Source organism: Berghia stephanieae, chromosome 3, assembly GCF_034508935.2.
Source record: "Berghia stephanieae isolate SIO BIC M18660-M18661 chromosome 3, UCSD_Bste_1.3, whole genome shotgun sequence".
Classification (NCBI taxonomy): domain Eukaryota; kingdom Metazoa; phylum Mollusca; class Gastropoda; order Nudibranchia; family Aeolidiidae; genus Berghia; species Berghia stephanieae.
Window position 1 is genome coordinate 57,779,971 of NC_088362.1, and position 13,529 is coordinate 57,793,499.

The 13,529-nt window shown below is 38.5% G+C and overlaps 1 protein-coding gene across 4 annotated transcripts in view; it reads left to right on the plus strand.

The window, feature by feature from the left end:
* Nucleotides 1-13,529, plus strand: part of LOC144968074 (AT-rich interactive domain-containing protein 1A-like) — an 82,264-nt gene that overhangs the window by 27,593 nt on the left and 41,142 nt on the right. For all 4 annotated transcript variants that reach the window (XM_078906051.1, XM_078906052.1, XM_078906053.1 and 1 more), the window contains one exon: nucleotides 1,676-1,720. In XM_078906051.1, the coding sequence (XP_078762177.1) occupies nucleotides 1,676-1,720 (45 nt within the window). The remainder of the gene's footprint in view (nucleotides 1-1,675; nucleotides 1,721-13,529) is intronic.

The following is a 13,529-nucleotide window of genomic DNA, read 5'->3' on the forward strand; positions in this document are numbered from 1 at the left end:
CAAAATACTTCGCGATGGTGGTGGGCGAACGAATCGGCGGTCCCAGAAGTGGGTGAGAGAGGGATCTAGAAATGACTTGGGTTTGAAACGAATATTTTTGTGTTCGTGGATAGCTCACACGGTAGAGCCACGCTCTCACCTGCCAGGCGGAGTTGTCGTACCAATAAGGTCGCAGGTTCAAACCCCACCACCGCCGCGAAAAATTTTTATTCTCTATTGTCTTCTGGCACTTTTCTACTCACTTCATATCTTGTTGTTACCAACATAAGTGCCTGCTCCACTCACTTTTCTGAATTAAAAATTCACCCCATACACCGGAGCATACTCAATGTCTCAATCGTTTCTATGTTATATGTTTGTGTTGAGAATATTGGCTATTAAGCTTAACTGCTAGTCAAAATACTTCGCGATGGTGGTGGGCGAACGAATCGGCGGTCCCAGAAGTGGGTGAGAGAGGGATCTAGAAATGACTTGGGTTTGAAACGAATATTTTTGTGTTCGTGGATAGCTCACACGGTAGAGCCACGCTCTCACCTGCCAGGCGGAGTTGTCGTACCAATAAGGTCGCAGGTTCAAACCCCACCACCGCCGCGAAAAATTTTTATTCTCTATTGTCTTCTGGCACTTTTCTACTCACTTCATATCTTGTTGTTACCAACATAAGTGCCTGCTCCACTCACTTTTCTGAATTAAAAATTCACCCCATACACCGGAGCATACTCAATGTCTCAATCGTTTCTATGTTATATGTTTGTGTTGAGAATATTGGCTATTAAGCTTAACTGCTAGTCAAAATACTTCGCGATGGTGGTGGGCGAACGAATCGGCGGTCCCAGAAGTGGGTGAGAGAGGGATCTAGAAATGACTTGGGTTTGAAACGAATATTTTTGTGTTCGTGGATAGCTCACACGGTAGAGCCACGCTCTCACCTGCCAGGCGGAGTTGTCGTACCAATAAGGTCGCAGGTTCAAACCCCACCACCGCCGCGAAAAATTTTTATTCTCTATTGTCTTCTGGCACTTTTCTACTCACTTCATATCTTGTTGTTACCAACATAAGTGCCTGCTCCACTCACTTTTCTGAATTAAAAATTCACCCCATACACCGGAGCATACTCAATGTCTCAATCGTTTCTATGTTATATGTTTGTGTTGAGAATATTGGCTATTAAGCTTAACTGCTAGTCAAAATACTTCGCGATGGTGGTGGGCGAACGAATCGGCGGTCCCAGAAGTGGGTGAGAGAGGGATCTAGAAATGACTTGGGTTTGAAACGAATATTTTTGTGTTCGTGGATAGCTCACACGGTAGAGCCACGCTCTCACCTGCCAGGCGGAGTTGTCGTACCAATAAGGTCGCAGGTTCAAACCCCACCACCGCCGCGAAAAATTTTTATTCTCTATTGTCTTCTGGCACTTTTCTACTCACTTCATATCTTGTTGTTACCAACATAAGTGCCTGCTCCACTCACTTTTCTGTATTATTATTATTATTATTATTATTATTATTATTATTATTATTATTATTATTATTATTATTATTATTATTATTATTATTATTATTATTATTATTATTATTATTATTATTATTATTATTATTATTATTATTATTATTATTATTATTATTATTATTATTATTATTATTATTATTAATTTCCCCCCACCTTTTTATTACAGTCACAATCTAGCAAGCCCGGAGAGGAAAGCTTAGAAATCAAATCGGTGAGTACAACTTTAAAAAAATTGGTGTTCGTTCAGTAGTGTGTACACATGAGACATGACCACGGCGCTACACACTGATTTTTTTTTTTTATGTGTCCTATTACCTGCATTCTCATTCTGGAGCTCGGACCATACGGATTCCCATGTACTATGTGGAGGCTTCTGAGATTGTCGTGTCCTCTTAATCTGCAGTCCTTTTCTCTCTGTCTGTCCTTGTCTTGCGGGGCAACGGCGTGGCTCAGTGGTACAGTACTGTTAAAAAGGTGAAATTCCTATTTTATGTCTCAAATTCCTGTTTTTAGGCATTCGGATTCCACTTTTGGAATGTGAAGGGTTGGCAGGTCTGAGTACTCAGAAAAGGGCCGGTCGATGTGTTTGCGTCAAAGTTAGTAAATATTTGCCTCCCTGAATTTAAAGGATCCTTTTAATACTATTTCATTGACTACTCTTTCATTGAGAACAACAGTCTCAAATTGTTTCCTGTTTAAGATATCTTTGTCATAGGCCGCAGCTAATTTCAACGCGTTTTATTTGAATTGTAAAGTGTCTGAATTATTTTACGATGTGCTGATTTTTAGCCTGTATTAATTTTCTCTCTGTTAGCTTTAGGTCTTTAGTCTTTACATATTCCTCCATCCATCCAATCCCTTTTGTCCCGGATTTGCCCGTTTTAATTTTCACCTTTACGTTTATTATCCATTCAAGTCACGTTCCGACGCGGGCATACGATTGGCTTTGCCTTCGTCGTTCTGAGAGTCGAGAGACATGGGTCTGGTCTAGTGTGTAAGTTTTTCTGTGAACTTGCGTGGAGCGTACTTGTGTCTCCCTTCATAGTGTCTTTAACCAGTTAACTGCCGTACTTAAGAAAAAAAAACAAACAAAAGACAAAACAAAACAAACTTGAGCTTTTGTATAGCGCAATATCCTCCACAAAGGGTGCTCAAAGCGAGTTACAAAGGGTCCCTGGCCAATAGGAACATTTAACATGGAAAAAAGCGCAACTCGGATTTAAACGAGATGGAAATCATAACTGTCGCTTCACATTCCAGCTGACGGCGGTGATGACATCTTATGTGAATTCTCGATTTGATATATATTTATTTATATTACGATAAACCTCGTATCTCAATTCGCGTCCACGACCTGGTGACGAATGCCCGATACAACGTGATAGCGTTTGCATAATCTTGTGTATTTCTTATCCCATCTTTCTCTTGGTGGCAATTTATACAAAGTAGACCTAGACTTTGTTGTAGACTATTATGGCCTCTACGAGAAAAAATATTATGGCTTAAAGAAAAGAAAAAAAAAGCCAAAGGCATTCCTAGTAATGGTGTTTCTTCTTCCTGATCTGACATTCGCCTTCTTACTTGTAGGTTCCTGGTTCAAGCCCGGCTGTTGAGTCCTTGGAAAAGACTCCATACTCGCATTCTGTCACCATAATTTGACGAAGAGCGAAGTATTTTCAAATATTATGTATGGTCTTTACGAGAAAATATATTCTGACTTTTTAAAATTTTTTAATTTTTAATTTTAAAGCAAAGGGCATTCCTAGTAATACTGTTTGTTGCCTCGTGGTCTGACACACGCCTTCGTATCCGTAGGTTCCTGGTTCGAGTCCAGCTGTTGAGTCCTTGGAAAAGACTACATGCTCGCTTTCTTGTAAGGTGTACCCTGTACGCATCTAACAGCGTTGTCTTTGTCGGGGGGAAATTATAGTAATGGATATCGCGTCTCACAGGCGTCATGAAATCATCCTTGACGTCAAGTGTTTCTGTTTGCTTGATAAATTATAACAATGTGGAATTGAAGGTAAGCTTCAATTTAATTACGAAAACAGATAGAATGGACGTTTCGGGTTTCCCCTTTTATGAACAAACAGGATGAATGAAATGCTACAGATGAATAAGATGTGGTAGTGACGTTGTTTGCTTGGCACCATTTGTATAGCTTTTCGAGACCATTTTAGTTGATATTGATTGCGCTGTATAAGTTTTTTTCAACACACACACACAAATAAACATATAAAATTCATTATTTGTAGTTTGTAGCAGAACTCCGATTGTTCTCATTATCTCGTTTTCCATATTAATGATATAGCTTGATTTTTTTCATCATCATCATCATATTCATCATCATCGTCAACTAACAACGGCAGTATGAGTTTTTACTATCTTTCTTTCTTCTCAATCCAATTTAATTTAATAACTGGAATCGACGAGTAAACTCGCGTTCAATATTATTTTCTCAGCGTTCAACATAAATAATAAATACGATAACGAACTCTCTTCTTCTTCTTGTTATCTTTCTATATTACGCTCTCCCTCGCGAGTTTCTCTCTCTCTTTGATACTCTTTCACACATACACACACGACATACCACTCACAAACATACACACACAGACACACACACAGATTACATACACACACGGAACACTATACTGTAATATTTGCCCTCATTTCGCCATAATTTATACCGAGTTGAGAGAATCTCCCCTCGCCCCAGCTGGTTTCCCCCGAACGTAATTACAGTCCGCCTAGAGACCACCCGTTTAAAACGACATATCCCTGTAATAAGCCGCTTCCCCCCCTTTTAAAAATACATACATACCGGCCGGCTTTTCAGACCTCTTTCATTTCAATAACAATGGCTGTTTAAAGATAGGTCAGCAGTAGAGAGGTCAAACCCGACGGCCTTTTTTTTTTTTTTCCATTTGACGATTGTTAATATTATCTGTCTTTTTAGAATCTATTTATATTGGCCGGTTGGGGGGGGGGGGGGGGGGGGGGGGGGGGGGTCTGTTACCTGAATAAGTTTGTTGTATTGGGTTGTTTTTTGTCTTACCTCGACAAAATTTCGACTTTGTCTGTCGTTTATCATACATGAAACATTTTGTAAAAATATCTTCACTCGTTAGTTCACAACGTGCTTTTTACCCCTCTTCCACCCCTCATTAAGACATCCATTTGGTTAAAATTAAAAATAAAACGTTAGAACTCTGAATTACTGCATTTCATAGCATTAATATGAATTCATATCTGATTTCTCTCTCTCTCTCTCTCTCTCTCTCTCTCTCTCTCTCTCTCTCTCTCTCTCTCTCTCTCTCTCTCTCCCCCTCCCCCTCCCTCTCTCTCCCTCCCTCCTGACTCTGCCCCCCCCCCCCCCCCCCCCCCACCACCACCACAACCCTAGTCATTTTTTAAATGCTAAATTAAATAGATTATAAAGCTAGGATAGTATTTCAGTCTGTCAAATAATTATATTTAAAGAAGTATGTTCCGATATTGGAAAAAATATTATTCACACGGTTTAGCCACTTAAAACTGCCTTACTCTGGAAACACGTATTTAAAAATTTGGCAAAAAAAAAAAAAAAAAAAAAAAAAAATTTAAAAAAAAAAGACACTCGAGAGGATTGATATTATTTGCTAAAATGAGGGTCGATTTAAAAAATCGATCGATATTTGAGGGACGCGTTTTCTGGCCTAATTTCTAAATACGTGTTTTTCCAGAGTGCGGCGGTGAACTTGCTACTCCTCAACCGGCTTCCAAGCAATGAAGTTGGACCTTTTTTTGTTTGTTTTCAGTGTCCGCGATATCTATATAGCCGAATGCAAATAGTAAATTAATTAGAACGATTATCTCTTGAATAGTTTCATTGTAAAAGTCTCGTTTTCTCAATTTGTAATTCGCTTTCATATATCTCCCCCTCCCCTCAACACCTCCCTTAATGTGAAAATAAATGTGCTAACCATTTTCTTTCTCTCTTTCTCCCCCCGGACTCTCATCTACCTCATATTTCATAGCCTCCTTTATATATTTTCCTACTCTTACTAAACATTCTCCTCTATTTTCTTTACTCCCTCCCTCCTCTCACCATTCTTTACGTAGTATGCATACAGCACAAAACTCTCTGCTGCACTCTCCCTCCTCCCTCCGTCCTTATAGCGTTGGTTCCGTTCGTACGTTCGTTATTTCGACGCTCTTCGCTCGGTTTCCCTTCACTCTTTGTTCAAGCTAGAAGGGAAGACTGATAGGGTTGTCTAAAAATAACACGCACCACGACCCAAGCACGCCCCAACACACACGCACACACGAACCGCATACGTACACACTTCACTCTTTACAGTCACACTCGGTTATGCGAAGTGCGTGTGTGTATACGCGAATACACACACACACACACACACACACACACACACAGCGTTTAATGACTAGGAAACACACAGGTTGTCGCGGTGTATTGGCTTGCTGGGAGAGCTAGTAGCGGGGGGAAAAAAATAATAAAAACATCTGCGTCAGAGGAAATTGCTGAGGCTCTGCTCGGGGTAGATAATGGCTTTTCAGTGTCTCATCGTCCAGTTCTCGCCGTGTGGTCGATTGTATAGCGCGGTATTAGTAGGTTTCCATATAGTGTGTTCCAAAATAAATTATATTATGTTGTACTTCGTACACTGCTTTATGAGATATGTGGATTTGTAGTTGAACCATAGAATTAAACGAATGAGAATACGTACGAAGCCTAAAAAGTGTCCACCAATGAAAGCATTCAGTGCCATTTTGTTGTTGGCTGAGAATGTAGTAATTACCATTCATTCGGTATCTATGTCAACATAACGACACAAGAAAAACAACAAACAATATCAAAATCCACAATAAAATGTTTCAGAACTGTTGCGTATATTTATGGCACAACGAAGCTGTCAAAAAATGAAGTTAGAGAATGTGTGTAATCATGTATTATAATAACCTGTAATGTGTTTTCCAACCACCACATCATCTACTACTACAACCACCACCACAATATCATCACTAACACTACTACTACAACACCAGCCCCACATCATTATCACTACCACTACTACTACACCACCACCAGCACATCATCATCACTACCACTACTACAATCACCACAACCACACCGTCATCACTACCACTACTACTGCAACCACCACCACCATATCATCATCATTACCACTACTACCACAACCACCACCACCACTACTACTACAACCACCACCACATCACTACCTCAACTACTACAACCACCACCACAATAGCATCACTACCACTACTACTACAACCACCACAACCACATCGTCATCACGACCACTACTACTACAACCACCACCATATAATTACCATTACCACTACTACTACAACCACCACTACCACCATATCATTACCATTACCACTACTACTACAACCACCACAACCACATCGTCATCACTACCACTAGTACTGCAACCACCACTACCACCATATCATCACCATTACAACTACTACTACAACCACCACAACCACATCATCATCACTACCACTACTACTACAACCACCACCACATCATCATCACTATCACTACTACTACAACTACAACCACCACCACATTATCATCACTACCACTACTACTACTGCAACCACCACCACCATATCATCATCATTGAAATATTTTTTTTTAATTGAGCTTTATATAGTGCAATATCTACTAAATGTGCTCAAAGCGCTTTACAAGGGGTCCCTGGTCAACATTTAACATGTAGAACGGGACATGACGCCTGTTAGGCGATATTACATTTTTCGGACAAAGACAACTCTGTTAACGGCCAGGTACTCATTTTACACCTGAGTACGGTGAGAGAATGTGAGTAAAGAGCCTTTTCCAAGGACTCAACTATGCGCCGAGCGCGAGGCTCGAACCCAGGACCTTCCAATCCGGAAGCGAGTGTCATACTACTAGACCACATAGCCGCATCATTACCACTACTACTACAAACACCACCACCACATCATCATCACGACCACTACTACTACAACCACCACCACCACCATATCATTACCATTACCACTACTACTACAACCACCACCACATCATCATCTCTACCACTACTACTACAACTACAATCATCACCACAACCACATCATCATCACTATTACTACTACAACTACAACCACCAACAACACCACATCACCTCACTAACACTCAGTACTACAATCACTACCATTAGGTTTTGGAGCTTTACTTCATTTGAAATAAGGAAACTTCGGAATTGTATTTGGCATTGTGTTTATATATCATAATATAATTCTAATCAGTTATCTATTTAGAACTAGATACTATACAATATGTATGCCAAATACCACCCCAATTCCCCTTTCTTGTGTGCGGGAATTCCTCTTTCGGCATTGAAATTGAGTGTGAGAGAGTCATCACTACACACATAAACAACAGAAACAATTTAAAAACAAGACTATGACACGCAACCACTCACACACGAGGCTATACTATTTATCCTTTTCTCTATATAGAATAGGACAAGACAAACAATAGCTTGACTCTCGCTACACTTCCCATTGATGTTTGTCGTCTCACGAGTTCAACTCTCGGTCGACCTGTCAATATTCCTTTTTGCCTCGGACGTAATCATTAATAGAATGTTGTGTGGTTTTGACCGTGAAGAAAACCTTAAGAAGTCACATTTATATCATTTTAGAGAGATCGTTTTGAATAATTTTGAGTTAAACGAGCGAGCAGCAACTTGTTTTCATGAACGGCCGATCAGCGCTTGTTTACTATAGTAACGCGATTCCCAGCCAACAGCAAAATGGCGGATATTTTTCTCATCGAGGCCGCTGGTTGGTTAGCCAATAAGAGCACCGTACGGTTTCCATTGGGTAAATTCCTTGAGTTGAACTGATATATTCATACTCATAAAAAATGATAATTCCGATCTACAGTTGAGAAAATAATAATAATAATAATAATAATAATAATAATAATAATAATAATAATAATAATAATAATAATAATAATAATAAAATAATAATAATAATAATAATAATAATAATAATAATAATAATAATAATAATAATAATAATAATAATAATAATAATAATAATAATAATAATATGAAGGGGAAATAAGAAAAAAACACAAACAAAACAAAAAAGACGTTTTTCAACGGTCATAATTTGAAATTGTAAAACCGTCTTTTTTATTTAATCACTTCGTCTAATTCAAGTCGTTTTTCTCCTCATTGTAAGAATGCTATCATTAACTAAATCTTGCTTGATTATCAGATCAGTCTCTCTCCCTCCCTCCCTCCCTCTCTCTCTCTCTCTCTCTCTCTCTCTCTCTCTCTCTCTCTCTCTCTCTCTCTCTCTCTCTCTCTCTCTCTCTCTCTCTCATTTTCAATATTGGTTCAGTGGTTTTAGTCTTTATCTTTGTATAAAAGTTTATAGATAGAATGCGCTTGGCCAAGGAGTTCACAACATTGCCATCCGGAAGTATAACGGACCAACACACAAACTCTGTGTAACCATGAACTCTTATAGTCTGGTTAATACAGTTTAGTGAGAACAACTCACAGACGCGGATGGCAAAAACAATAACAAAGGCCTGAGTGACGTCATCTGCATACTATCTATAGATAGAATGCGCTTGGCCAAGGAGTTCACAACATTGCCATCCGGAAGTATAACGGACCAACACACAAACTCTGTGTAACCATGAACTTTTATAGTCTGGTTTAATACAGTTTAGTGAGAACAACTCACAAACGCGGATGGCAAAAACAATAACAAAGACCTGAGTGACGTCATCTGCATACTATCTATACCGTCATGTTGTAAAGTTGTTTGACGGATTTAACACAACGTCTCATTTTTGACGAAACATAACGTTTGCATTCTTGATAACCATAGATATATAGATAGTATGCGCTTGGCTAAGAAGCTCACAACATTGCCATCCGGAAGTATAACGGATCAACGCACAAACTGTGTGTAACCTTGAACGTTTATAGTCTGGTTAATACAGTTTAGTGAGAATTACTCATAAACGTGGATGGCAAAAAACAATAACAAAGACCCGAATGACGTCATCTTCGTTCTATCTATACAGCTGGTAGATTGGGCAGATACAAGGAGCGTTTGAGGTACAATATCCTTTTAATCACCAGTCATAGACGTCGCTTGAGGATTTGAAATAACATATTTCCAATATTATTGGAGGGAAATGTCTTGCATAATAATATGTACTGGGAACGCAAAGTAGCCTACTGTTTGGTCATATCCAAAACTGAAATAAACATTTTTTTATAAATGTGTTGGAATGTTTTTATCATCAATTTTTTTTTAAAATAATGGCGAGACTTACCAAAGTAAAGAAAAACGAAAAAACCCCCCAACTTTTTGCCATAAGTGACACAGCAATACTGTCATACTCCGAACAAAGCTGCCAATTTTCCGTATATTTACGGAATTCAGTATATTTTTATAAACCCTCATATTTTCCAATCACCTGCTAAACTGAAAAGAAAGTAAGTACATAATAATGGCTTTTTTTAAACTGAAGTTCAGCATTCATAAAAGGGTCGGTCTATGTGTTTGCATAAAAGTTCAGTAAGTTTTTTTCTCTCCAGAGTTGGCAACCCTGTCTGAAAATACACGTATTAAAAATTTATATTTGAAGGACGACTTTTCTGGCCAAAATTATTAATACGTGCTTGTTTTTTATTTTTATTTTAAATTCCGAGTACGGCATCACGATCTATTCAATAGAATTTGTAGAGAGAAGGACATGTTATTGATATCTTTAAGTAAAACTGCATTAAACTCGAATAATCGACCGACCGCTTGTGTCTGGTTACATACAACTTAACTCAGAAAAGTGAGTGGAGCAGGCACTTATGTTGGTAACAACAAGATATGAAGTGAAGAGAAAAGTGCCAGAAGACAATAGAGAATAAAAATTTTTCGCGGCGGTGGTGGGGTTTGAACCTGCGACCTTATTGGTACGACAACTCCGCCTGGCAGGTGAGAGCGTGGCTCTACCGTGTGAGCTATCCACGAACACTAAAATATTCGTTTCAAACCCAAGTCATTTCTAGATCCCTCTCTCACCCACTTCTTGAGACCGCCGATTCGTTCGCACACCACCATCGCGAAGTAATTTTGACCAGCAGTTAAGCTTAATAGCCAATATTCTCAACACAAACATATAACATAGAAACGATTGAGACATTGAGTATGCTCCGGTGTATGGGGTGAATTTTAAATTCAGAAAAGTGAGTGGAGCAGGCACTTATGTTGGTAACAACAAGATATGAAGTGAAGAGAAAAGTGCCAGAAGACAATAGAGAATAAAAATTTTTTTATTTCTCTATTGTCTTCTGGCACTTTTCTCTTCACTTCATATCTTGTTGTTACCAACATAAGTGCCTGCTCCACTCACTTTTCTGAATTTAAAATTCACCCCATACACCGGAGCATACTCAATGTCTCAATCGTTTCTATGTTATATGTTTGTGTTGAGAATATTGGCTATTAAGCTTAACTGCTGGTCAAAATTACTTCGCGATGGTGGTGTGCGAACGAATCGGCGGTCTCAAGAAGTGGGTGAGAGAGGGATCTAGAAATGACTTGGGTTTGAAACGAATATTTTAGTGTTCGTGGATAGCTCACACGGTAGAGCCACGCTCTCACCTGCCAGGCGGAGTTGTCGTACCAATAAGGTCGCAGGTTCAAACCCCACCACCGCCGCGAAAAATTTTTATTCTCTATTGTCTTCTGGCACTTTTCTCTTCACTTCATATCTTGTTGTTACCAACATAAGTGCCTGCTCCACTCACTTTTCTGAATTTAAAATTCACCCCATACACCGGAGCATACTCAATGTCTCAATCGTTTCTATGTTATATGTTTGTGTTGAGAATATTGGCTATTAAGCTTAACTGCTGGTCAAAATTACTTCGCGATGGTGGTGTGCGAACGAATCGGCGGTCTCAAGAAGTGGGTGAGCGAGGGATCTAGAAATGACTTGGGTTTGAAACGAATATTTTAGTGTTCGTGGATAGCTCACACGGTAGAGCCACGCTCTCACCTGCCAGGCGGAGTTGTCGTACCAATAAGGTCGCAGGTTCAAACCCCACCACCGCCGCGAAAAATTTTTATTCTCTATTGTCTTCTGGCACTTTTCTCTTCACTTCATATCTTGTTGTATACAACTTAACTGTAGACGTCAGAATATATATCGATATATTATTGAATCGAATTGTAATCATATTCTTTTTTTAGTTATTGTTCTGTACCTACGTATGATATCGATATAATAATCAACAAATCTTTTTAACGTTTGGATATTACTATTGTTCTTTTAAAAGAATTATGTTTAGTCTATATCTACGGTTTGTTAAAAGTTACGATTAAATAAAATGCATACGTAAAATATATCGATGGACGATAAACGATGACGCACAAAAATAAACACACACACAGTACTATTTTCACCAACACGATTACTCATTGCGGACGCGATTTCTTTTTTAAGGTTTTATTGTTTTATATCGATATATATTTTTTAATAAAATTGTCGCATTTTAACGCATGGGAATCATCTAAACCGTCTAATAAGTTCGCCGATGCTAAGAATAACCTGTCGTAATATCGATATTTATGTATATCGTTATTGACGATACGTTTCCCCGACCGAGCCTCAATCGAGGACCGTCAAGCCAGAGAGTTTGTGATAAGCCTTGTGTTAGCCCTCCTCTATGCTTGCTAGTATTGATTTTCGGGCCGTGGGCTATAGATTACCCTTAGCCAAGCAAGCAAGCAAGCAAGCTTTTCTCTTCTCTCTGTCTCTCTCCACTCCTCTCATTTTCTCCTCTGTGGCCTGCGCCTGTCTCTCACAACTGACATACTCGACACAAGCTGTGCTTCCCCCTTATACTATATTTTTCCCATTTTTATTCCGCCTACGGGCAAATTCGCTTTGTTGCAAATGGGAATTTATTATTATCTCTCTCAGTGTGTGTGTGTCTCTCTCTGTCTCTCTTCTCTCCTTCCTCTCTCATGATGCATGCCAGGCAGGCGGCGGTCGCAGATGAGTGAATGGATGATTGAAGCCCCATTCCGGCCCATTATCCATTAATTTTATCCATTCCCAATCGAGTGGACGGATGGATGGATAGATAGATAGATTGGTTTAGTTTTGGCGGTGGTGGATGGATGGTGGATGTGGTGGTGGTGGTCTTCTAACTCTCTGGCTTCTTGGCTCCAAAAGTCTGTTGTCTTGTCACTTTGTCGTTATTGTTCATTTTACATTGTATCATTCGTTTTTAATTTTTTTAAAAAAAGTATAATTAGATGATAATAAAAGTCATAATAGCAATATTGATAGTTATAATAATAATAATAATAATAATAATAATAATAATAATAATAATAATAATAATAATAATAATAATAATAATGATATAATAATAAATGTAATAATAATGATATAATAATAATGTTGTTGATGGTGATGATGATGATGATAATGATGATGATTATTCCCGTTTGCATTCTTTCTTGCTCCCCCCCCCCCCCCCCCTCTCATAGACAGATTAAATCACAAGATTATAACAGTTTATATAAATAGACAGTTCATTTTCAAGTAATTAATTTGCTTTAAGCTGTTTTTAATGAGAAAGGTGATAGATCACGCTAAAAATAAAACAGAGGGGACCAAAAAATAGAATTTAACATCATATTGTTACCCAAATAAAAAAAAATAATTAAAAAATCGATTTGGCGAACTATCCGTCTAACCGAATCGCCAAAACGGATAAGTGAAATAACCGGATAGTATGGAAAGGTATATTTTATACAGTGTACCTATATTATACGTATCTCTCTCTCTCTCTCTCTGTCTGCATATGTAATTTAATGGAGATGTCAACCTCGGTGAAGTAGAACAGCATGTATACATTTTTGTGTTTTTTCTTTTAATGTCTCTCTAAATTAAGAGGACGATGGTGAATTACAAA